The 23,354-nt window shown below is 36.7% G+C and overlaps 1 protein-coding gene across 1 annotated transcript; it reads right to left on the reverse strand.

The window, feature by feature from the left end:
* Positions 1-3,328: 3,328 nt before the first annotated feature.
* Positions 3,329-22,014, reverse strand: Smp_001160 (hypothetical protein; the record flags this gene model as incomplete). Its single annotated transcript, XM_018795181.1, has 12 exons — positions 3,329-3,388; positions 3,468-3,560; positions 5,385-5,510; positions 5,625-5,828; positions 7,002-7,352; positions 13,176-13,365; positions 16,707-16,846; positions 19,239-19,584; positions 21,324-21,431; positions 21,475-21,609; positions 21,640-21,767; positions 21,802-22,014. 12 exons carry the CDS (start codon positions 22,012-22,014, stop codon positions 3,329-3,331), a joined length of 2,094 nt encoding a protein of 697 aa, XP_018649519.1.
* Positions 22,015-23,354: the final 1,340 nt, after the last annotated feature.

Here is a 23,354-nt window from a genome sequence, read left to right on the forward strand (position 1 = left end):
TTTGGGTAACATAAATCCACATATTGTGAAGTAGTACGAATCATTGTAGTTATTTAATTGCATCACCACGCTCTTGTTGGGATTCACTTCCAGTGACCACCCGTCTATCTATGCCACTAATGAGTTGAGATCAATCTGTAATACTATTTCATCTGACATGTTGTATGTCGGTCTCCAAATCTTTATGTCATCGGCGAAGATTAGGACGGATGACTTAGCTACAGTTGGTAATTCATTTACATGAAGTAAAAAGGGAAGAGGACCGAGGATTATGCCTTGGAGGACTCCACTTTTTACTGGTTCCCACGATGAGAGAGCTCCACTTACTCTTATCCTTTGTCCCCTGTCATGAAGGAAGTCACTTATCCAGTCTGTGACTGCATAATGAATTCCAAAACTTTCCAGTTTTAATTTAAGACCAGAATGGGAAACCTTATCAAAGGCTTTACTTAAATCTATGAAAATCACATCTACAGGAATATTGGGATCTTTTGCCCCAACCCAATCTTATCTTGCAACGAGATTTGTCAAACATGGTAGGCCCTTCCAAAAACCAAGTTGTTCCTTGGATAAAAGATTGTGTCCTTCAACATAGCTTATAACAGCCATCCTAATAATTTTTTTCATCGGTTTTACAACTGCACTAGTTAAGCTGACGGGTCAATAGTTACAAACTAAATCTCTACTCCCAGCCTTATACACCGGACTAATTATCGCGTCTTTTCAGTCTCTGGGCAATCTGGACTGCCACAGGGACATATCGAACAGTATCGCTAACGGTTCAGCAATTACATCTGCTAGGGCTTTCATAATCCTAGGATGATTTTCATCAGGACCACTGAATTTATCAGGTTTGAGATGCTGAAGTAGCCTTAAAACAGTTTCTTTCTCAATAACTACAGGGTCCATCAACAAGACGTCACAATCACAATGAATAGGTGGTCGTTCTTGATTATTGGTAGAAAAGACTTTACTGAAATGTTCTGATAAAGCTTCGGCTTTTTCGGTATCATTTCTTGCCAAAATTAACGGATTTTCTTGTATCAAAAGTGATGGGATTCCATCACTTCTCTGAGTTTGTCTCTTTATATATGAGAATAACCGTTTTGGACTATATTAACAATCCCTAACCAATTGTTTTTCATATGACTGTCTAGTCTTACTAATTAACGTGTTACAATTATTTCTTATCTTGCAATAACTGGGCCTGTACTGTTCTAAGCCAGTAGAGATGAACATATTCCAGTGCTTTTTCCTACGTCTAAGAAGTTTCTTGACTTGTCTGTTTATCCATGGTGGACTAGTATTCGGTCCCAAAATGCCCTGGTACGGCCAAGAGTGGGGAAGGGCCACCCTCCCTCTCGAAATGCTCTCACATGGCCACGCGTATATAGTCTCTACCACGGAAGTCCTACTCACTGCCTTCTCGTGGCACCGGTGTTGTTTACGAAAGTGAGAGGACGAAAAACAAATGTCCAGCTGACCTCAGTTTAATAAATGTGAAAATAGACATCACGGTGAAATATAACAGACTAAAAAGTAAAAAATAAATATCTTTTGTTGAAAGTTTCATAATGATTCACTTCATAAAGATGAATGTGAATATATCGCGTAACATCTTTGTTTAAGAGATATTTGGAGTAGTAAACAAGCTACTAAAATAATCAGTTTTATGGATACTTGACAATGATATCGGCATTGTTAGTTATAATAAAGAATACTAGCTGAAAGCTCTTTATCAAGAATCATTTGCAGGCTACAATATGAAACATTGTGAAATACTTCTATCCCTCTAGATAGCTAATCTAAATGTCCGACGTTGCTGTGGCTATCTCTACAATCACATATAAGTTCTGTCAAAACAACCATCTCCTACGTCCTTGCTCTCATCTGGAGGAAATCTTCGGGAGATACTTGGAAACATGCATTATCGGATTCTGTCTTACATGTTGTATCTCCAAACTTTTAGTTTGAAAACGGAGGAGTTATGGATGACTGAATAAATATTAACTTTTCTAGGCGTCTACAATGATACTGTCTAATAAACTTTTGACAGGCGATTTTTTTGAATGACAGTTTTTCAGTGAGGTGAAACTCAATACAAAAACATGGATCATGCTACTCTCATTCCACCATCAAGTGGCATATATTGTGAACCTGTGCCATTATGACTGTAAATTACTTACGCCTATTACCCTTCGTGGAGTAGTATAGACCGCCCAACAACATTCTCCATCCAACCCTGTCCTGGGCAATCATTTCCAGTTAACATTCATCCTCTTCATATCTGCTTCTATTTCCCGGCGTAATGTGTTCTTTGGCCTTCCTCTTTTCCGCTTCCCTTCACCATTCCAAGTTAGGGATTGCCTCGTGATGCAGTTTGATTATTTCCTCAATGCATATCCTATCCACTTCCAGCATCTTTTCTTAATTTCCTCTTCAGCTGGAAGCTGGTTCGTCCTCTCCTACAAAAGGCTGTTGCTGATGATAACCGGCCAATGGATGTTGAGTATCGTGTGTAGACAACTGTCTACAAATACTTGTATCTTCTTGAGGATGGTTGTAGTAGTCCTCTACGTTTCACCCCCCACAGTAGGACTATCTTGGTGTTTGAATTGAAGATTCTCACTTTGAAATTGGTTGACAGTTGTTTTGAGTTCCATATGTCCTTCAACTGCAGGAATGAGGCTCTTTCTTTGCCAATACTCACCTTCAGATCTGCATCAGATCCTCCTTATTCATCAATGATGCTTCCCACGTACGTAAATGTTTCCACCTCTTCCAGAGTTTCTCCATCAAGTGTGATTCAGTTGGTGTTCTCTGTGTTGTTTTTGAGGATTTTGCCTTTTTCTTTGTGTATGTTGAGGCCTACTGATGTAGAGTTTACTGCTACACTAGGTTTCTTCATCTACTGACTAATTAAAGTTGAATATGGGCTAGTAGTGGAGTCGAAAACTCCTGTTTTGACCTATTTGGGACTCATAACATGGATTCACATGTATCCGTATGTTATTATTTACAAAGAGGCTATAATTGAGAGACTTTTATTTTGGATGATTACGCCTTATTCATTGAGTTAGTTTGCTCTACGGGTGTAAAATTTATTTAGTAAAAGGAATATACCCATTAAGACATCAAATAAGAAGAATTGATTCAACGAAGAGTTCTCTTTTCCACGAATTCACTTTCAAAACTGTACAATCGCAAATGTATATATACTTATTCTTCAGGATGATACTAATCACTTACAAATGTTGAAATTCTCTGATTCCTTCCAGCCATTAATTACAGCACAGGGAAAATACAAACTCTAGTGAATAAAATTAATTTATTTAGAAGCTTTTGCATTACTGAGTTCATTTTTTTGAATCTCTGTGGTAGAATATTTCTAAAAAAAGATGGTATTTTATGCACAGCCACTGAAGTATAAAATAATGTCCTGCTTTCATTCAGATCCATGAACATACCTTCTGATCACTGGACGCTGAATATAAATATCCTGACTCATAATCCAGCACAATTGACTGAACTGAATCATCATGTCCTTGTAACGTAGATATCTGGATAATTTCAGGAATAAATGGATAATACATTCAGTCAAAAGAGGGATGTTTTATTCGGTTGATTTTCAAATATATATAGGATTAGACTCAAATTCATATAATGAGCTTATTCATCCTGTCCAGCTATTACTTTCAATCTACTGAAGATACCACCGGTATTGTAGTTTGAAAACTCTTTACCAGTAACACCTTCTATAATCGAATCATGGTCACCCAGTTAAAATCAGAAGTCAGAAGAAAAAAGGTTGGAAGATATATTTGATGCGTTATCAATATATCGAGATGCGATTGATCTAATCTGGCTAATGATCATAGGAGATGTTTCCCACGCCGTTCTGTAAAGTGATCTGGTACGGAAGCATGACCGAGCGCCTTCAGCTAAACGAGTCCACTAAAACTAATGTGGTTAGCATCCAATATCGAACACTTACGGAGCTATTGATTCTGGGGAATTATTTACAGCTACACTACTATAAGGTTGGATGATATGATTTGACTGATTAAGGTACGTATCATTACGTTAAAGATGTTCCACACAATGGCTATTTATTCTGCCATAAGCTAAATTGATTGGCTGGATTTTTTGTCCGTTTATTAAAGTCGAAATAGTCTAACCGAGTTAAGTTATATTTAAAAGAAGAAATCACAAACAGAGTATAATGAATATACTGAATATCCTCATTGAATTCAATCGATTGGTTTATCAACGTTAGCCACTGATGACACTAATGAGCTCGATGTTCACTGATTACTTCATGATCAGAATCTTGTTGAGTATGACGACTAATGGATTGGGGTTCTATGCAATTCCATGGACCCTGCCTTCATATAATGTACTCAGAATCGATAGATATCAGCTGACAAAAGCCATCTGTATACATTAATGAGGTGTGGCAAGAATCCAATTAGTATCTTGAAAAGCACTGAATTAATAGTCTGTCAAGTAATCTTTGACAACAAAAGAATACTGGATTTCGAGTCCTACTATCATCTGAACTTACTTATTCTTATTTAAATCAAGATTTTGACTCAACAGTATAACTGGCTTTGACAAATGAAAGAAATATGGTCTATTTTAACAATATAGTTTAGTAGCTCAATCAGCTCATTTAACCACGTACTTCAAGTTTCAGGTCTATTGAAATCAATTTACTTCCTTCAGAATTCTACAATTTCAGATCAAAACTTTTAATAGTAATATCTCTTACAGGAACTCTTTAAGGAAAAATTTGTTTTGTCATACTTTAGGTAAACATTATAAAGTTATACCACACGAATGGGAGACAAGTATCCACTACATTAAATCATTCAACCGCAGATACCATTATGCAAATTTTTTTTCAATAAAAGAAAACATGAAATACTTATCATATTTTATAGTTGAATTCATAAGTCGATTGAAGCTAGACCAACATGGAAAACCTGGAAGCATTGGACGGCCGTTTTGTCCTATTGTAGGACTCCACGACTCCGCCTGGCAAGATTCGAACCCAAGACCTATGAATTACGTGGATTGATTGAAGTTAGACATTAACACTATTAGATTCCGACTCAGTGGTCTAGAGGTTAAGCGCTTGTGAGCGAGACTGATAGGTCCTGGGTTCGAATCTCGCTCGCTTGCGGTATCGTGGATGCGCACTGCTGAGGAGTCCCACAATAGGACGAAACGGTCGTCTAATGCTTCCAGGTTTTCTTTGGTGGTCTAGCTTCAATCGATTCATGATCACAACTATTAAATTACTAAAATCTCCACAAAACCCCTTCTGATACTTATCAAACTGGATTAAATTTTTTCAAAACAAACAACACTACAAAACATACTTGACCAGTTGATATTTCTACACAATAAATTTTGGAATCATCACAAACGGCAACAATATATTCACTGCTTAAATCAATAACCAATTGATTAATTCCAAGTTTATTACGTTGTTCTAATTGTTTATGCTGTAATAGGGTAGGATTTGAACGATGGTTATGTTGATGATGATGATGATGATGATTGATACGATCCAATTTTCGAGTTTTATTTAAATCAAAACAAGTAGGTAAACATTTCACCTCCCCTACATTATTATCATGATTGGGCATTTTCATTTTTACTGTAGGCAAATTTATTTCCAATGAAAAATGATCCATTTTACGAAGATCCCATAAACGAATAAAACCTCCACTATCACAGGATATGACATTAGTACCTTGTTGATTAAATATAGCACCATTGATTGAATGTGTATGACCAAGAAATGTATGCTCACATAAACCCTATTATGTTATATGAAGAAGAAAACAAAATACCCCAGATAATATCAGTATTCATCATTCGCTGGATAGTATCTATGTAATCAAAGTGTATAACTTAAAACAATTAGTCTCTTTAAATTCACTTAGTATTGTTTGTTTGAATCTTCCCATTTTTGCTTATAATGCTTGTGACTTAAGGCAATATCGAGGTAATAAGCACAGTATGCACATATGGCCAATAAGAGACTGACCAGTTGCAGTCCTAACACATCGATGGGAAGATTCAAACAAACAATACTAAGTGAATTCAAACTTCAACCCATTGCACAAGCAAGTGGCTACCAGTACTCAGTAGCTGAGTGGATAAAGCGATGGCGTTTGCAGCGAACGGCACTGAGCTCGAGTGCCAGAGTAAACATCAACTCTGAGATGTAGGTACATCCAGTTGACGAGTCCTAAATAGGACGAAACGCGCGTCAAACTGAATTCCACTTCTAGCCACTATCCATCTTTGCTTACCATGCTTGTGAATTAAGGCTGTATCGAGGTAATACGCACAGTATGCATATATGACAATAAGAGACTGACCAGTTGCAGTCCTAAACATCAATGGGAAGATTCAAACAAACAATACTAAGTTGAATTTATAACAAAGTGTTTTGATCACTCTAAGTATGTATTTTGAAACTCCTGTATGAACAATTTGTTTCTGTGTATTATATGTTTTCATGAGTGTACAAACAATCGATGTTAAATGGTTCAATATTACTTAGGATATTAATGGAGTTTTGTTCTCTGAGATGGAAAGTTTGATCGTAAAGCTTTCATCGTTCTTCTGAACGATATCATCAGAACAAGCTTCAAGTAGAAGTGAAGTGTTTGAATTTCTCCACATGACTTCCAGAATGTCCCGTAGGTCTCGATCTTGATTGGTAATTGTTGACCTTCGAAGTTTACAAAACAAACTAGAAGTCATATGTGGAGAAATCCAAACAATTAACTTCTACCTGAAGTTTATGTTGATAATGACGTTCAGAAGAACGATGAAAGCTCCACATTCAAACCATTCAGCCGAGAGAACAAAACTCCACCAAAATCATCCACCTGAACTACAAATCTTCCCACTATCTCATTATAAACTTATGTTTAATTGACAAATTCTCTAATAAAAGTCAATAAAATAATGTTACTTACTGAACGACCATCCCATAAACATACTGTTTTGTCTGATGAACCAGTAACTAAAATATTTCCATAAGGTAAAAATTGAATAGAATTCACTGATTTACTATGACCTCTAAGTATTGTACAACATGATGTTGTAGAATGTGTACTTAATAAAGCTTTATTCATTTTAAATGATGTCATAGCGCGTTCAACATTCCAGAGACGTATTGTATTATCCATACCGCAACTAGCTAAATATGTACCAGTCCAATGCCAATTCATAGACCAAACAGCTCCAGTATGTTGCCGTAAAATACCAATACGTTTAGGGTGATTCTGTTCTGGTATCTTATCATCGATAAGATCAATTTTCCATATCTGAAATAGAATTTAACATTTATGCATATATACACATATAACTGTCGCTTCAAAGGATGTTGTTTCTCAAGATTAATGTTCAAGTCCATCCTGTCAATAGAATCCAGGATGCACGTTACATCCTATTTGGAACTTATCAGTTTTATATTTCTGTTTACTAATGTTGATTTCCACACTGAAAATCATAACTAGTACTGTACTCCTTAAATATGGAAGTGTTATGTATATGTCGTTGTATTACTTCAATAAAACTTGTAACATAATGAAGATAAACTAATAGAAATTGCCCCCAAATGCCCTGGTATGGTCGAGAGTGGGGAGAGTCCTCTCTTCCTTTCGAAATGCTCTCACATGGACACGCGTATACGGCCTTTGTCAGGGAAGTCCTACTCACTGCCTTCTCACAGTGGCATTATTGTTGTTTACGAAATTGAGAGGACGAAAAGAGAATATCCGGCGCATTAACCGGGTTCGTGGACACGAAAAGTCCATCTAGGGGAGTTGGAAAACCCTGATTCCAAACCAATGGTGCACATGGGCTCCAATATCGTGAAGGAACAAATGGCGTATGAATCGATCGTTGGTCATCCGCTACCATGAGACTGCATCTCCTCACGATGCTCCACTGCCTTGTGGATCACACCTTTAGGTCGAAGGCTCCGAATGTGGTCCCCTAAGAAAACCACCTGCTTCAGTTTGGGCAGCTGGGCAGTATCACAGCCCTCACACAAATCAAATAAGATTTGTGTGGCGTATATGTATCTGATGCTCATTTGTACCAATATTTATGTGTTTAAATAAATAAACAAAATAGAGGCTGATCACTTGAAATCCTAAGTAACAATAATGTGGAATTACAATCTTCATTAACAGTGTTCTGTAAATACTGATGTCGCTGTTAAAATGTCTGGAATCAAAGCGTAGGAAATGATAACCGAACTCGTAAACGGACTATGAACAACTTAATAGTATGAGCATATATCACGCAGTTATAAACTGTTCACTTACTATTTTAGTCAATTTTCGATCATTTCTGAAACTGTTTGGTCACTATTTGATCTTTAACACTCCGCAGAGAAGTTGAATCTGACAGTTATTTATTTTCTGATACCACAAATTTATAAACTGATCGTTTCTATACCGATCAATTCTCCTGTTTGTTCTCGACAGCATCAAATACTTTGAGCTAATAGGGCAAGACTTACGCAAGATTTACGATAACAGGTCTTGGATTTCGGCGCGAAATTCTTTATCCATTGAGCTAAATAGGATCTTGGCATTTTAGCTGATGTCAGTTCGTGATGAAAACTCTAAATCTAATTTCTAACCATAAACATCAAATGTAAATCACAATCTTTATCCTCCACACAGGTTTAAGACTTTCATCTAGACCTAGTCAGTAGATGGACAATCCATCTGGACCAACTTCTCTTCCTCATTTCAGATTTGTTATAGCCTTTTGAACTTCAGGTAGGGTTGGGGAGCCTACTTCAATGTTCCATTCAGGTTTTCTGGGAATAGTAGGTAGTTGTGTAGTAGCTGAAGGCCAGTTGAACTGCTCCTTAAAATGTTCCGCCCATCGTTCTAAACGTCTGGGCTGAGAGCAGATAAGGGTTTCGTCTTTTTCCGAGATTGTCTCACTTACATTTGACTTCTTAATTCCGGTTTCTTTTATCAGTCTGAAGAGTTGCTTGGTGTTGCCTACAGCCGCTGCCTTTTTCATCTCTTTTGCTTTCGTTGCCCACCACTGCTCACAATCAATCCTTAGACTTTTTGTTAACCTAGATCTGATTTGTTTTCGCTCTTCGTCGTGTTCAGAGCTTGATGGGATGAGCTTACGCGAATCCATCAATGCAATAGACTTAGAAGAAATCCATTGGTTTTTTGGAACCCTTTGGCTTAAAATACTAATAGATGTTACTGCTGTTTCCAGAGCTGTTCATATATCTTTCCAAGCAGCAATTTGAACTACTACAACCCTTCTTCTCTATTTAATGTAGATTTTGAGACTATTTTTTTCCCTTTTTGAGTAGTAGTCTGGTGTGAGCTACTTATATCCACATTTTTAGTATACAGCGATAGTCAGAAGTATCATGTATTTCAGTAGAAGATGGAGAAGGAAAGAACGGAATCAGAGAGCGATTGGCATGAAACTGCATGAACAATGAAATCTGAGACGATTGACTGATATTTGCAAAAAGAGCAGTCAAGTTTGAGACAATTGGTTGATATTTTGCAAATTGTTGGGATGACCCTGCATTTTTCTCGCAAGCGACATAACAAGCTCAGGGGTCATCAGCGATCAGCGATTAATTAGAAGTTATGTGAAGTTATGTTACTAAAATGACGAAAATGGAAAAGTCACATGTGGAGATCCTGATTGGCTGATTTATACACTGCTACTATGTTTAGCAGTGTTCTAGAACTTTCAGTAAAACTCAAGGACTCTTAAATTACTATAAAATCCCCATATTTTCTGTACATAAAATAAACCCCGTAGTAAAGTGCTTCTCTCACACTTTGTGCCTTTTCTCCGGTCTTCAAGTCGGTGTATAGTTCTAGCTCGGGGGTACGGAACTAGCTTAGGGAAGCGAATATAGCGTTCACAATCGGCCAGACGTAACACAAATGAAGTATTTACTATGTGATTATCAGATTTTAGTAGGATTGTCTCCACGGCTGAGGAGATTCTAGTAATTTTATAGTTGAAATCATGAGTCAATTGAAGCTAGACCACCATAGAAAACCTAGAAGTACTGGACGACCGTTTCGTCTTAATGTGGAACTCTTCAGCAGTGCGCATCCACGATTTAACCTCACGAGATACGAACCCAGGACCTATCAGTCTCGCACGCGAGCTCTTAACCACTAGACCACCGAGCCAGCATCCAACGGTGTTAATGTCTAACTTTAACCAATCCACGAAGTTGAAATGATAGTAAAAACATATCACTTAAATAACAAGGGTTTAGTATGGTAGAGTTTATTCGTAACTTTTTTATTGATCCTTTAGACAACATGATTAATACAACAGAAGTCTTAAAGTAAATGATGAATTGTTTCCACAAACTTTCTTAATCATCACTTGTATGTACTTAACAAATTGATTATTGTGATATACTGACTTTGATCCTTGTAACTGACTAACCCTATTTGTGTTAGCTAATAAAATTTAATTTATATTAATAAGTCTATTGATGATAGAATAATCTGGATGATGGGTTTCTATGAATTTCTTGCCCTTAAGAGATTTATATCAGTTCAGAATTCTGAACCCTTCCGGCTGAATTCCTATCCGTAGTTCTTAACACTCATTGATAAAAATTGATGATAATGTTGTTTCATTAAACTGGTAATATGTGTTGATCAATAGGTAAATATAGAAGGAATTCACGTTGATCACCTCTATTTGATGATATTGTTAAAAAAAGGCAAAGATTTGCAGTCAATTCATTCAGTTTAGAAAATGTAATACTAACAGATATTTTACTATCAGAAGGGGGGTTTTATGGAGATTTTAGCAATTTAATAGTTGAATTCATGAGTCAATTGAAGCTAGATCACCATGGAAAACCTGGAAGCACTGGACGGCCATTTCGTCCTATTGTGAAACTCCTTAGCAGTGCGCATCCACGATTCCACACATACAACTCGAACTCAAGGCCTATCAGTCTCGTGCATGAACGCTTAATCCCTAGACCATTGAGCCGGAATCCAATGGTGTTAATGTATAATTTCAATCAATATACGAAATTGCATTACCGACCACCGTTGTCTTCAGTAAGTTATTATCTCGCAATAGATCTGAGTACGAATCCCGTCAGCGGGATAGTGGGTGTGCACTGCTGAGGATCCCACATTGGGACGAAACGGCCGTCTAGTGTTTCCAGGTTTTCCGTTGTACGTTGTACTGTTATGTACAGTTCTTCACATCATAATGACTTCTTTTGGTTATGTTTCTAACATTCATGTAAACTACAGTAAGTATGTAAAATATTTGACTATAAGTACATTAATAATTGTACTTTCAAGCTGCTCTTAGCAGATGAGAAGTAGTGAATTCGTTTTATCTTGAAAAAGTAATTGTTTTTGCTCCGTTGAAATTTATCAAGGGATTTGGTTACATAAGAATAATTTCCGCTTTTTCCAACCTAATCGAAACGTCTAATCACAGGATTGAGAAACACACGAAATAGAAGTCCACATAACAGCGATTTATCGAAAAAGCGGTTCTCAACTCGTCAGATATCTGTGGTGCTTAACTCGTCTGTAAGCCTGAAATAAAAAAGGGGCTTCGATAGTGCAAATGACAACTGATAGTTGTGTCTAATCTTGATAATAGGGTATCAACAAGTAAAAACGATACCAAGAAAAAACAATATGGAAACCGTATGGAAACGCTTAGAAATTGCTAGGAATACAACTATTTACTGAATATTAATAAGTAGTGTGAACAATACACACAAAAGAGTTGGCAGAAAGAGAGTAAGGACAGAGAACGTAAATAAACTTAACAGTGTTGATTTGTCAAATCATATCACAATTATCATATAAACCTCACTCAAGCAATATTTAAGGATGGCTCGTCGGCAAACTTAAGGAAGTCTCAAGAAGCCCAGAAAGAGCCGAAAACATTCCATCCAATCACCGTTAGAGGAACGTTCTAAAATGTCGACGTGTAGCTTTCCCATCGGATGAATAAGAAGGACTCCCTATGTGCCTATTGGCTATCCGAAATGATGATTTACTTTCAACCAGAAAAACTATAGATACATGAGAATTTTGTACAATATTTGACACTGTTTTTGGAAATACATTCCTACTTGCTAGTCTTCTGTCTTCTCTCTTGCGACGTTGAGGGTAGATCGTTCAAGTAGTCTAGTAGTACATGGCATAGCAAGAATCAAAGCTCTAGATATAACACAATACAATTTTTGGCACTGCCAATTCTAAAACTCGATCACTTCATAGACTAATGTAATAGTGTATTTTGTCCACTTCTAGCCTTCTACCATCCTGTTTATTAACCAGACAAGATTATACATTGAGATGAACTATTGTTTAGAATATGTAACATATATCCATAACAACTCACTAGGAGAAAATCCATGGCTTCATTAACTGACTTGGCAAAATTAAACAACAATCAAGCTGTGTTTCAGCCTAACTCAAAGCCCATACGAAACATACAAACGTCCAGTCACACTACTAAACTGAAAATGATTCGAAGGATCTATAATTTTTTAGTCTGTGTTGTTTATTAATACTACAGCATGCATCACTTTAAATTAACTACAATAATAATGGTAGCAATCCGTACAGGACGCCTTTATCCCAATAAGAGACCTATCAATCACTGTCCTAAACATCAATGGTAATTTTTAAACAACCAATACAAAAGTGAATTAAGGACAACGCTTAAAAGTACATACTTCTATTGATTTGGAGAAAAAGTATTCCTGAGAAGAATGCAACAGACTACTAACTAATTATTCAACATTGAAACTTAGTCATCCTCAATATCATGCTCTTTAATTTAAAGGCTACAATAAACTTATCAACCCACTCCAATCAGTAAATTCATTTTCAAATAAAGGCTATTGAACAGAGATAGATGGTGTCTGAAGGTAGGATCTAGGATGTTCGTTTCGTCGGAGTTCGGACTCATTAATTTATGACTTAAGGCATTATCGAAGTAGTCCATACAGAATATCCATATGCCAAAAGAGATTGATCACTTACAGTGCAAGATATTAATGTGGAGATTCAAATAACCGATACAAATGGATGAAAGTTATTGAACAAATTCAAAAATAAACTCACTTGAATAGAACCTTGAGCCATTCCTGTTGCTAAAATTTCTTCTTTTGGATGAAAATCAATTGATGATATCCAATCTGTTGTTGTTAATTTATATTCCATTAATAATTCTAATTTTGGAATTTTCCATAATTTCCATAATTTATCATCACCAATTGAACATAACCATGATTTATTTGAATGAATAGCTAATCTAAAGTTTGATTTTAGGAAGTAATATGAAGAAGGTTCATTCTTTAAAATGAAGTATATATGCTGTAGTAAGCATAGATGGATAGTGGCTAGCAGTGAAATCTAGTTTGACGCGTGTTTCGTCCTATTTTGGACTCGTCAGCTGGATGTACCTGCATCTCAGAGATGATGTTCACTCTGGGACTCGCGTTATCCACTCGGCCACTGAGTCCTGTAGCCACTTGCGCGATGGCGTTTGAAGCGAAAGGTACTGGGTTCGAGTCCCAGAGTGAACATCAACTCTGAGATGCAGGTACATCCAGCTGACGAGTGCAAAATAGGACGAAATGTGCATCGTGGATTCCACTGCTAGCCACTATCCATCTTTGCTTACAATGTTTGTGAGTTTAGGCTATATCAAGGCAATACGCACAGTATGTACATATGCCAATTAGAGACTGACCAGTTACAGTCCTGAACACCAATGGGAAGATTCAAACAAACGATACTAAATGAATTTAAAAACATAAATAGATTGGAGTATCTTGCGTAGGTGACAGTTTATAAATACTTGTACCATTTTGATAATGGTTGTAGTAGTCCTCCAAGTTTGAGCTCCGTACAGTAAAACTGTTTAGATGTTCGTGTTGAAGATTCTCACTTTGATATTGGTTGATAGTTGTTTTGAGTTCCATACGTTCTTCAAATGCAGGAATGTTGCTCTAGATTTGTCAATCCTTGAATTCACATCTCCATCAGATTCTTCTAGTTTTTCGATGATGCTGACCAGTCCGGTATGTGAAAGTTTCCACCTCTTCCAGAGTTTCTTCATCAAGTGTGATTGGTTTGGTTGATGTTCATTGTGTTGTATTTGAGAATCTCGCTTTTATTTTTGTGTATGTTGAGGCGCACGGATGCAGAGGCTGATGCTGCTGCTGCATTGGTTGTCTTGACCTGCATTTGTTGATGTGTATGGGGTAAAAGGGTCAGGTTATTTGAGAAGTCCAAATCTTCTGACTGATTCCGAATTGTTCATTGTATTCCGGGATATTCAGTACACTACACTGACGTGTATCCGCATTAAGTGTGGGTGTGAGGAAAACTATAATGAATTTGTCACCAAGCAACTTGTCAACTAAAGAGTGGACATTTTCTTTAAGTAGTTTACAAGTAAAAAGATGGAGTCAATACAGAGTTCAATTCTTCACACGTAGTTAATATGTAGTGAACGAGAACACAAGTGAGGACAATCAAATGTATTTGAATATGAAATTACAGAATATCTTTGTTTCCCCATCAATCATTCTATGTTCTTGTTCACTTCTCTTTGATCTTCTTAACCTTCTGCTGCCAGATATTTCACTTTCGATATATGATACATACTACTTATATCTGTCGACATCAGTAGCATACACCAAAGATAGTGATCATGTGCTACATAAAATGATTTGCAGATAGAGTGATTTACCAAATACTTCCAATATTTCACAAAGAAGCCTGATCTCATCTCTCACATAAATAGGAATTTATAAAGATTCTGGTCAAAGATCTAGTCTTTCTATTGAAAAGGAGCTTGTGAGACCTTTGTCTTTTACTTAACCACGATTGTATGAATCCTTTTAATCCATTTTCTATTTCTATTAACACCTTTCACATAATTTCTTTATCAGTGACGTATATAATTGTTGGGGATGTCAAATCCCCAGAACTTACTCGGTAAATGGCTTAATTTTGTAATTTTATTTTGAAAGTTTGAATTTCTTTGTTTTCGCGCCAAAAGTTCTCTTTTCACCTTCAGGTCGTATTTCTCACTTGTAAAATACCTTAAACGCTATTGGTCCACTGTATCTTTGATTGTGCTGTTTTGTAATACTGCCCAAGGACAATTTATTGCTGTATATATACGCTTGATCTTTCCCCTTTTTGATTGCTGTGCTACTGGCTGCTACGGAATATATTTCCCCGCTTCCAACTTGGACTTCTTACTCTATTTAGCTAGGTCTGCGTCGCGTCAGAATAGCTAGCTTATCGGTCTCTGGTCACAAATCTTTGTTCCGTTCGCTAATAATGAATTCGAAACGCTTCACACATAACAATAATAAGACCATTATGATTTCAAAATACGGTTACTAATGTTGATCATTGAGATTGAATCTAACTTTTACGGGACTCAGTCTTTTACAACACAGTTCAATGAAATAACTAGTCATTAATTGCCTTTAAATTATAAAAATTCGAACTCTATACTGATTTCAAGTGTGCTGGATTGCCGAAATACACATTTAACCTAGATCCTACATTGATTTATTGACTGATATAAAGATCTGGATCCAATTTGAAAGAATACTTGAATTGAATTGTAAGTTTTTATAAGTTTCAATTAGGATGATATTTTATTTGAATCATAATACTTGAAAACTTAAGTCAAACTCGAAACGGGTTAGTGATTCAATTGTAGAACCGTAACCATTATCAAAAAAATAATGTATGTTTACCAATCTAATTAAACGATTTACACTTCGCAGGTGACCTAGCCCCCCTATCTCATACACACGAACAAATATAGATGAAGACAACTAATGTAACAGCAGCCTCTGCATCAATAGGCCTCAACATACACAAAGGAAAAAACAAGATTCTCAAATGCAACACGGAGAACACCAACCCAATCACACTTGATGGAGAAACTCTGTAAGAGGTGGAAACATTCACGTACCTGGAAAGCATCATTGATAAACAAGAAGGGTCTGATGCAGATGTAAAGGTGAGGATTGGCAAAGCAAGAGCAGCATTCCTACAATTGAAGAACATATGCAACTCAAAACAACTCTCAACAAATTTTAAAGTGAGATTTTTCAATACGAACGTCAAGACAGTTCTACTGTACGGAGCTCAAACGTGGAGAACTACTACGACCATTATCAAGAAGGTACACGTATTTATTAACAGTTGTATACGCAAAATACTCAACATTCACTGGCCGGATACTATCAGCAACAGCGTTTTATGGGAGAGGACAAACCATCTTCCAGCCGAAGAGGAAATTAGGAAAAGACGTTGGAAGTGGATAGGACATACATTGAGGAAATCACCAAACTGCATCACGAGGCAATCCCTAACTTGGAATCCGGATGGGAAGCGTAAAAGAGGAAGGCCAAAGAACACATTACGTTGGTAAACAGAAGTAGATATGAAAAGGATGATTGTTAACTGGAAAGAACTGGAAATGATTGCCCAGGGCAGGGTTGGATGGAGAAAACTGGTGTGAGACCTGTGCTCCTCCACGAAAGGTAACAGGCGTAAGTAAGTAATGTTTACCAACACAAAATAAAATAAATTGAAAATTCTTTACCTAGAGCTTACTTGCTAATAGCTGCGTTATGAGCATGTATACTTATATCTAATTTTCTACTATCTAATCGTGTAAATTTATATGAATGATTTGTAAGTTTTGCCAATAATGGATTCACTTTATGATCAACCGATAAATCACAAAATTCATTCTAAGGAAACGAAAAAACAAAGTGTGTTTATAAAAATTCTACCCCAATTTTTTTGTAGGAAACAAAGATTTAGAGTACAGTGATTATGAAATACAATAATAATGGTTTATTGAATTATTGCTTTAAATAGAAGTATAATGTGTCATTAGTACATTTTAAAAAGTTGAATTCATGAGTCAGTCAGGGCTAGATCACCATGGGAAACCTGGGAAAATTGGACGACTGTTTCGTCCTAGTAGGGGATCTTTCAGCAGTGAGCATCCACGATTCCACGCACATTACTCGGACCCATGATCTTCAGTCTCGTGCGCGAATACTTAGTCTGCAGACCACTGAGCTTGTTTCCAACTGTGTTAATGTATAACTTCCATCAATCCACAGTATTTCGATGCATTAAAATGAAATTTCATTTATTTCTATTATCATAAAAAAGAACTTCAGACTTCTGGAATTTGTGAAAAGTGAAAAACGTCCTTGTAAAAGGATATCCTTTGGAAAAACAAGTATTTGAAGGTACTTTATCAGGAGTGTCGTGAGACAGAAAGACATTCAAATTAAGTTATTCTTCCAGATTTTAGGTTGTGTTAACAGAAACACTCAAAAAATGAACTATGATTAATGAATTTTAGGGTAGAATTTTTACTCATGAGTTTGCATGTTACTTTATGGAACTGTATATTGAATGTATTCGGAATTTCCGTTGATAGTTTGTTTATTTATTTATTTAAACACATAAATATTGGTACAAAGGGGCACCAGATACATATGCACCACACAAATCAAATGAGATTTGTGTGAGAGCCGTAGTACTGTAGTGAACAGAACACGACTGGGGACAATCGAATGTATTTAAGCAAAGATTACAGACTATCTCAATAAATTCTGATTACCAAACAATGAACAGTCAATTTGCAAATTAACAACCAATTGTTTCAATCTTCACTGTTTCTTCTCTTATTCCATTGCTCATGCATTTTCCAGACGTTTGCGTTTCATTTCAGTTCTTTCCTCATCGGTCTTCTGCCAAAATACATTCTATGTCTGACCCACACCATATACTACTTATATGGATATAAGTAGACCACACCACACTCGTCCCCCCTTTAAAGCATTCGTTCATGCGGTGGTTCTGCTCGCCATGCCACTATCTTCTTTCACTGCAGTCTGTGCCAAACTCTCCGTCAGAATGTCGAGTCTGCGGCGCGCTGACCTTCATAGCTCCGTCGACCTGCCGGGGCACCAACATCCGCATCCACCCGGCACCTGGGACGTTCAACACCCGTACTCCACCGGCCTGCTGAGCCATCTACATCCGATGTCCGCCCAGCAGCCGCACGTCCCACTGCTCCTCTCCGTCGACAGCACCCGCTACAGCCAACGCCGCCCCGCCAGAACACTCCACCCGACGCCAACTCTCCACACCAGACTGCCCCAACTAGCACCTCAACTCCAGACCCGCAGCGGCGTCCGCAGAACAGCACCCTTCCTCCTCCTGGTTGGCAGCGACACCAAATGTAGTGAACAGAACACGACTGGGGACAATCGAATGTATTTAAGCAAAGATTACAGACTATCTCAATAAATTCTGATTACCAAACAATGAACAGTCAATTTGCAAATTAACAACCAATTGTTTCAATCTTCACTGTTTCTTCTCTTATTCCATTGCTCATGCATTTTCCAGACGTTTGCGTTTCATTTCAGTTCTTTCCTCATCGGTCTTCTGCCAAAATACATTCTATGTCTGACCCACACCATATACTACTTATATGGATATAAGTAGACCACACCACAGTACTACCCAGGTGCCCAAACCGAAACAGGTTGTTTACTTAGGGGGCCACACCCGGAGCCTTTGATCTAAAGGTCTGATCCACAAGGCAGTGGAGCATCGTGAGGAGATGCAGTCCCATGGTAGCCGGTGACCAACGATTGATTCATACGCCATTTGTTCCCTCAGGATACTGGAGCCTATGTGCACCATTGGTTTGGAATCAGGGTCTTCTAACTCCCCTAGGTGGAATTTCCGTGTCCACCGGTGCGGTTAAAGCGTCGGACATTCGCCTTTCGTCCTCTTAATTTCGTAAACAATAATAACGACATGAGGATTCCGTGAATAGGACTTCCTTGGCAAAGACTATATACGCGTGGCCATGTGAGAGCATATCGAGAGGGAGAGTGAACTCTCCCCACTCTCGGCCATACCAGGGCATTTTGGGGTGTAAAGTAGAATAATAGGCAGCTGCTTAAAAACATGAGATCTATTTGGATATTTTCTTATCAATCAATTTTAATAAACGAGTAGTATATATTGCAAAACTACCTACATATGTCCATTTACTTTTATAATTAAACAAAAGATTTTTCAAAAAAACAACTATAAATATCTTACCCTTTTCAAATTATTTCTCAGCTTATCTTGGGTATTAGACTTTTCTGATTTCACAAAATTCTTCTTACACTTTTGGTCAGCTTCTTTTTTATTCTGTCTAATTGTTGTATTTTCCAACCTTTTCTCATTTATTTTAGTATCCAGATCAACATTTTCAATATCGTTGGCATCATCAGACGTTATACCTAATTTTTGCAATGAAGTTAGAGCATGTCGAAGTCCTTCCACTTGATTCATAGCTCTATCCCGTTCAATTCTATGTAATGTTTTCTCTTTCATTGCTGTTTCATATTTTTGTCTTAATAATCTTAAGATAGGCTCATATTCAGCATAATGTTCTTTTACTCTAATCAATAATTTAAAAAAACATTAAAGCTGAAACAACAATTATAAATGAAGAATCTTATGAATTAATCGTTACATTTAACTTCTTTAGTTTAAAAGCAGTTTCCATAATAAGCTAATATTTGGGATCGAACTTAGAAAGATCGGTTGATCCCTATGAACTTGATTCTCTTGTGGAGTAGGCAAGATAACATTTATCTAACTGGAGAACGTATATGCTGATTCTCATTTGGGAAACATGGTCTACAGAAGTGGAAGGCACTCATAGTCCGGAGATGTTCGATCATGATTGTTCTTAGAGTATTGTTTGTGTTTAGTAGAATGACCAAGTGGGTAATGTTGATGTCAGATGCAAGGTACCAGAAAAAGGTAACAAATGATGAGGTCGTGAATGTTTATTTACTGAGGTGGATAGGACATGTATTAAGTATGTTCAAACACTGCCTAGCTATACAGGAGATATTGTTGGTTTGCACTTGGGTTGAGAGGAAACCGATGAATGGAAAACTAGGGCATAGCTTCAGTCTATGGATTCATCAACTATTGGGCAGTGATATGCTTTTAAACTCAGACTACTTGACTGAGACCCACGTGATCTTTGCAGTTGCGAGTTGAAGATTTCGGATAATATGACTTTGGATCATTCGCAATGGTTCAAAGGTATTCACTTTTCATCATTCTTTGATCTCAGGTCCCAGCATTTTTGAAAATACCTATTCACTCTGTCTTTTTGAACTATACTAGCAATCCTTAAATTTTATAGTTACCAAAGCTACCACATTATTTCGATCCCTTACTGTACTCATCCTCTCATTTTCACCTTGTCGTACTAATTTAACATGGCAATTTATACCAATGCATTTCCTTGTCAAGCAACTCCTTGATGACAACCGAACAAGAGACTGAACAAACATCTAGGGTAATTAGGTAGCAAAACTGTTCAGATCCTAGTTCGAGATGGTTTTGATGAATTCCTGTGTATCAAGTTCAGGAATACGGTAATGTAAGTCATTTACCAGACAGATGTTTATAAAAACTTCTCTAAGCCAAACATATATTATGAGTGAAATTGGTACTATTCCGATGCCGAAATTCGAGTTTTTAGATGAAGTTAAGATTTATGGCTTACTTACATAATACGTTTTGTAATCATCCAGGCCAGGAAATGAAAATAAACGTTTAGTTTTTGGGTCAAAAGCGGAAACCCCGTAGAAAATTTATTGTCATTGCACCCAAGACCTTATTGGAATAGCCCTTCAAAATCCCTAATAGTCTTCTTAGTGTGGTGATGAATTGTATAGCCATAGGTTTTATTATCCCTGCTTATTAAATTCGTAAATTTATGGCAGATAAGAGCTGAGACCTGGTTTATTAACCCCGCATTGTAGTACTACCGCCTAAGCGTGTGATGTACGGGAAAAGACAACACTATCATAACGCGAATTATGGTCAGTTGCATATGGAGAAAGTTTTCGTCATAAGTTAACCATGAAAACATAGTTTTAAATTTGCCAGTAAATAATATCATATCAGGACTGGTGAGTTTGATATCTTCTGTAAACGGAGTTTTTAAGACGTGAAGCTTAATCATTTCGAAGGAATTAAGATCTATATCGAAAGTGTATAAGGTCAGAAAATCATATAAATTCTAATAGTGCTTGGAGAAGACAAGGATTACAACACGAAAAATAATGAAGTATTGTGCAAGGTGCTTAAATGGTGAACAACTGATCCATATACCTTTTTATGTCACAGTGTAGCTTCTCCTTATCTTGTAACGTTTGTCTGTGCTTGATCATGTGGTAATCTCGTTCATTCTTAACTTTTTTCAATTCATCATCTAGCTTCCTACATAGGGATAAATAATTGTTATTTGGTAGATAATAATTACAAAATTGATTCCTTCAAAGTCAGATTTTCCGATCTTACATCTCTTATTATATTTCTTAGCTCATCGTTCTGTATATAAATATCAGGAACAGGGGCAGCTTCTATATTCAATAAACCTTTATGCAAGAACTTGAACCTAAAGATCGAAATCGCAAAAATATCAAACCATTCTGCCTGGAAAACATTGAGAGTTTCAAAAAATCCATTGTTTTGTAAGTAGTTACGGAGGAACTGATCGACAGATGGAGGAGAAACTTGTGAATAAACATCAAAAGAGAGTCCATCAAACCTTTCCTAAACCACGAAGTTACAAACATTTTAGAACTACCTTTGCTTCTGAGTCTTTTATTGTCTCATTGACTCTCAAGACGAGCGGATCAAGTTCATCATCTTTCGATGTATCTGGTAAATCTTCGATTTTAACCGATACAATAGAAGACGCATTGTCATCCTCAGGAATCTGCTCGCCTTTAGGTAATGCGTATTTATCGAAAATAAAAATGTTACTTTCAATGTAATATTTGCTTTGATCGATATTCATGAGTGCCACATATGAATTTAGGTTCTATTTACTGTTTTAAAAAAATGAATGACGTAGTCATGTCAAAGGTACTGATTAGTACTTTAAAACAAAATTACCCATTCAATTAGCGAACACTGAGGTGTAAGATGTTATAATAATAAATTATTTCTTAAGTCTTTCACAGATACTTAAGAAATTTTTAGATTTAATTTATTCCCTGACAATCTGATTCACTGCAACTAGACACGGAAGCTCGATAAGTGTAAGATTCTTCTATTCCGTCCACAACAATTCGGACCATTTGAAGCCCGTTTATTTCGCTCTGATTTTATCGTATGATGTTGTTAACGAAATACAGATCCTCTGTACCCTCGTACATAATTATTGACCTAATGTGTGTTTGTTGTTAATGAAATAAAATAGGTCAACTGTGAGAATACATTTTGGACAAGTACATTTCATACACTCGTTGCTGCAGACTTACAACGAGGAAGGAAGCGGAGAAGCAGGCTGGAGAAGGTTAGCAACCCAACTTATTAGAATCGTTGATATAGTTAGAAAAAAATAATCCCTGTTAAGGCAAACGGACAGGTATTACGTAAAATAATTGGTTATAGACATGCACACACAAGGTGCACAAGCGTGTAAATACGAGTACATAAAAATTAGACGTGTATGTTTGCTGAAGCTTACAATTTCCTATGAAAGCGATATAGCTATCATGCTGGTAGAAATTATTTGATAGTCACACGCCGTTTGATTTATAATGGTCTGCTGAGAAATATCCTATCCAGATACTCTGATGACACGTCTTCAGTTGCAAATCTACAGAGAAGGTTACGAACAAATGAGCATGTGTGTAAATTATGTAAGTACTTTATGCCTTATATTCTTCGTATGGTTTCTTCACCTATTATTATTAATTCTTAAAGAATTTGTTGCTACATCAGTGCCAACAAACTTCGTTGGTTTATTACCACCCATGATTCTCCATGTATCACGGTCTTCTCCAGAATACAAAGCTTGCTATCTGTTGTTTATGATTTGTTGTTTTTGTTGTCCGAAAACTAGCAGAAAGTTTCGACGTGAATTTGAATGTTTGAAGATTATAGTTGGAGATACTTTTACGTGATTAAAATCTATGAATTTTGAGCCTTCTCAGGATTTCGATAGCAGTCAGTTGAAGACGAACCTCTACTTTTTGATATCGACGAGTTGGCAAGTAAATAACCACCATAAATGACTTCACAAGCATTCGGAATTTGTAACAACATAGTCAGTGTTGGTGGAGACTACTAGCCTAAATCTTTCAGATTTTCATCATCACCAGATCAGTCAGTGATTATACGAGATGGTTT

The sequence above is a fragment of the Schistosoma mansoni genome, chromosome 1, assembly GCF_000237925.1.
Source record: "Schistosoma mansoni strain Puerto Rico chromosome 1, complete genome".
Classification (NCBI taxonomy): Eukaryota; Metazoa; Platyhelminthes; class Trematoda; order Strigeidida; family Schistosomatidae; genus Schistosoma; species Schistosoma mansoni.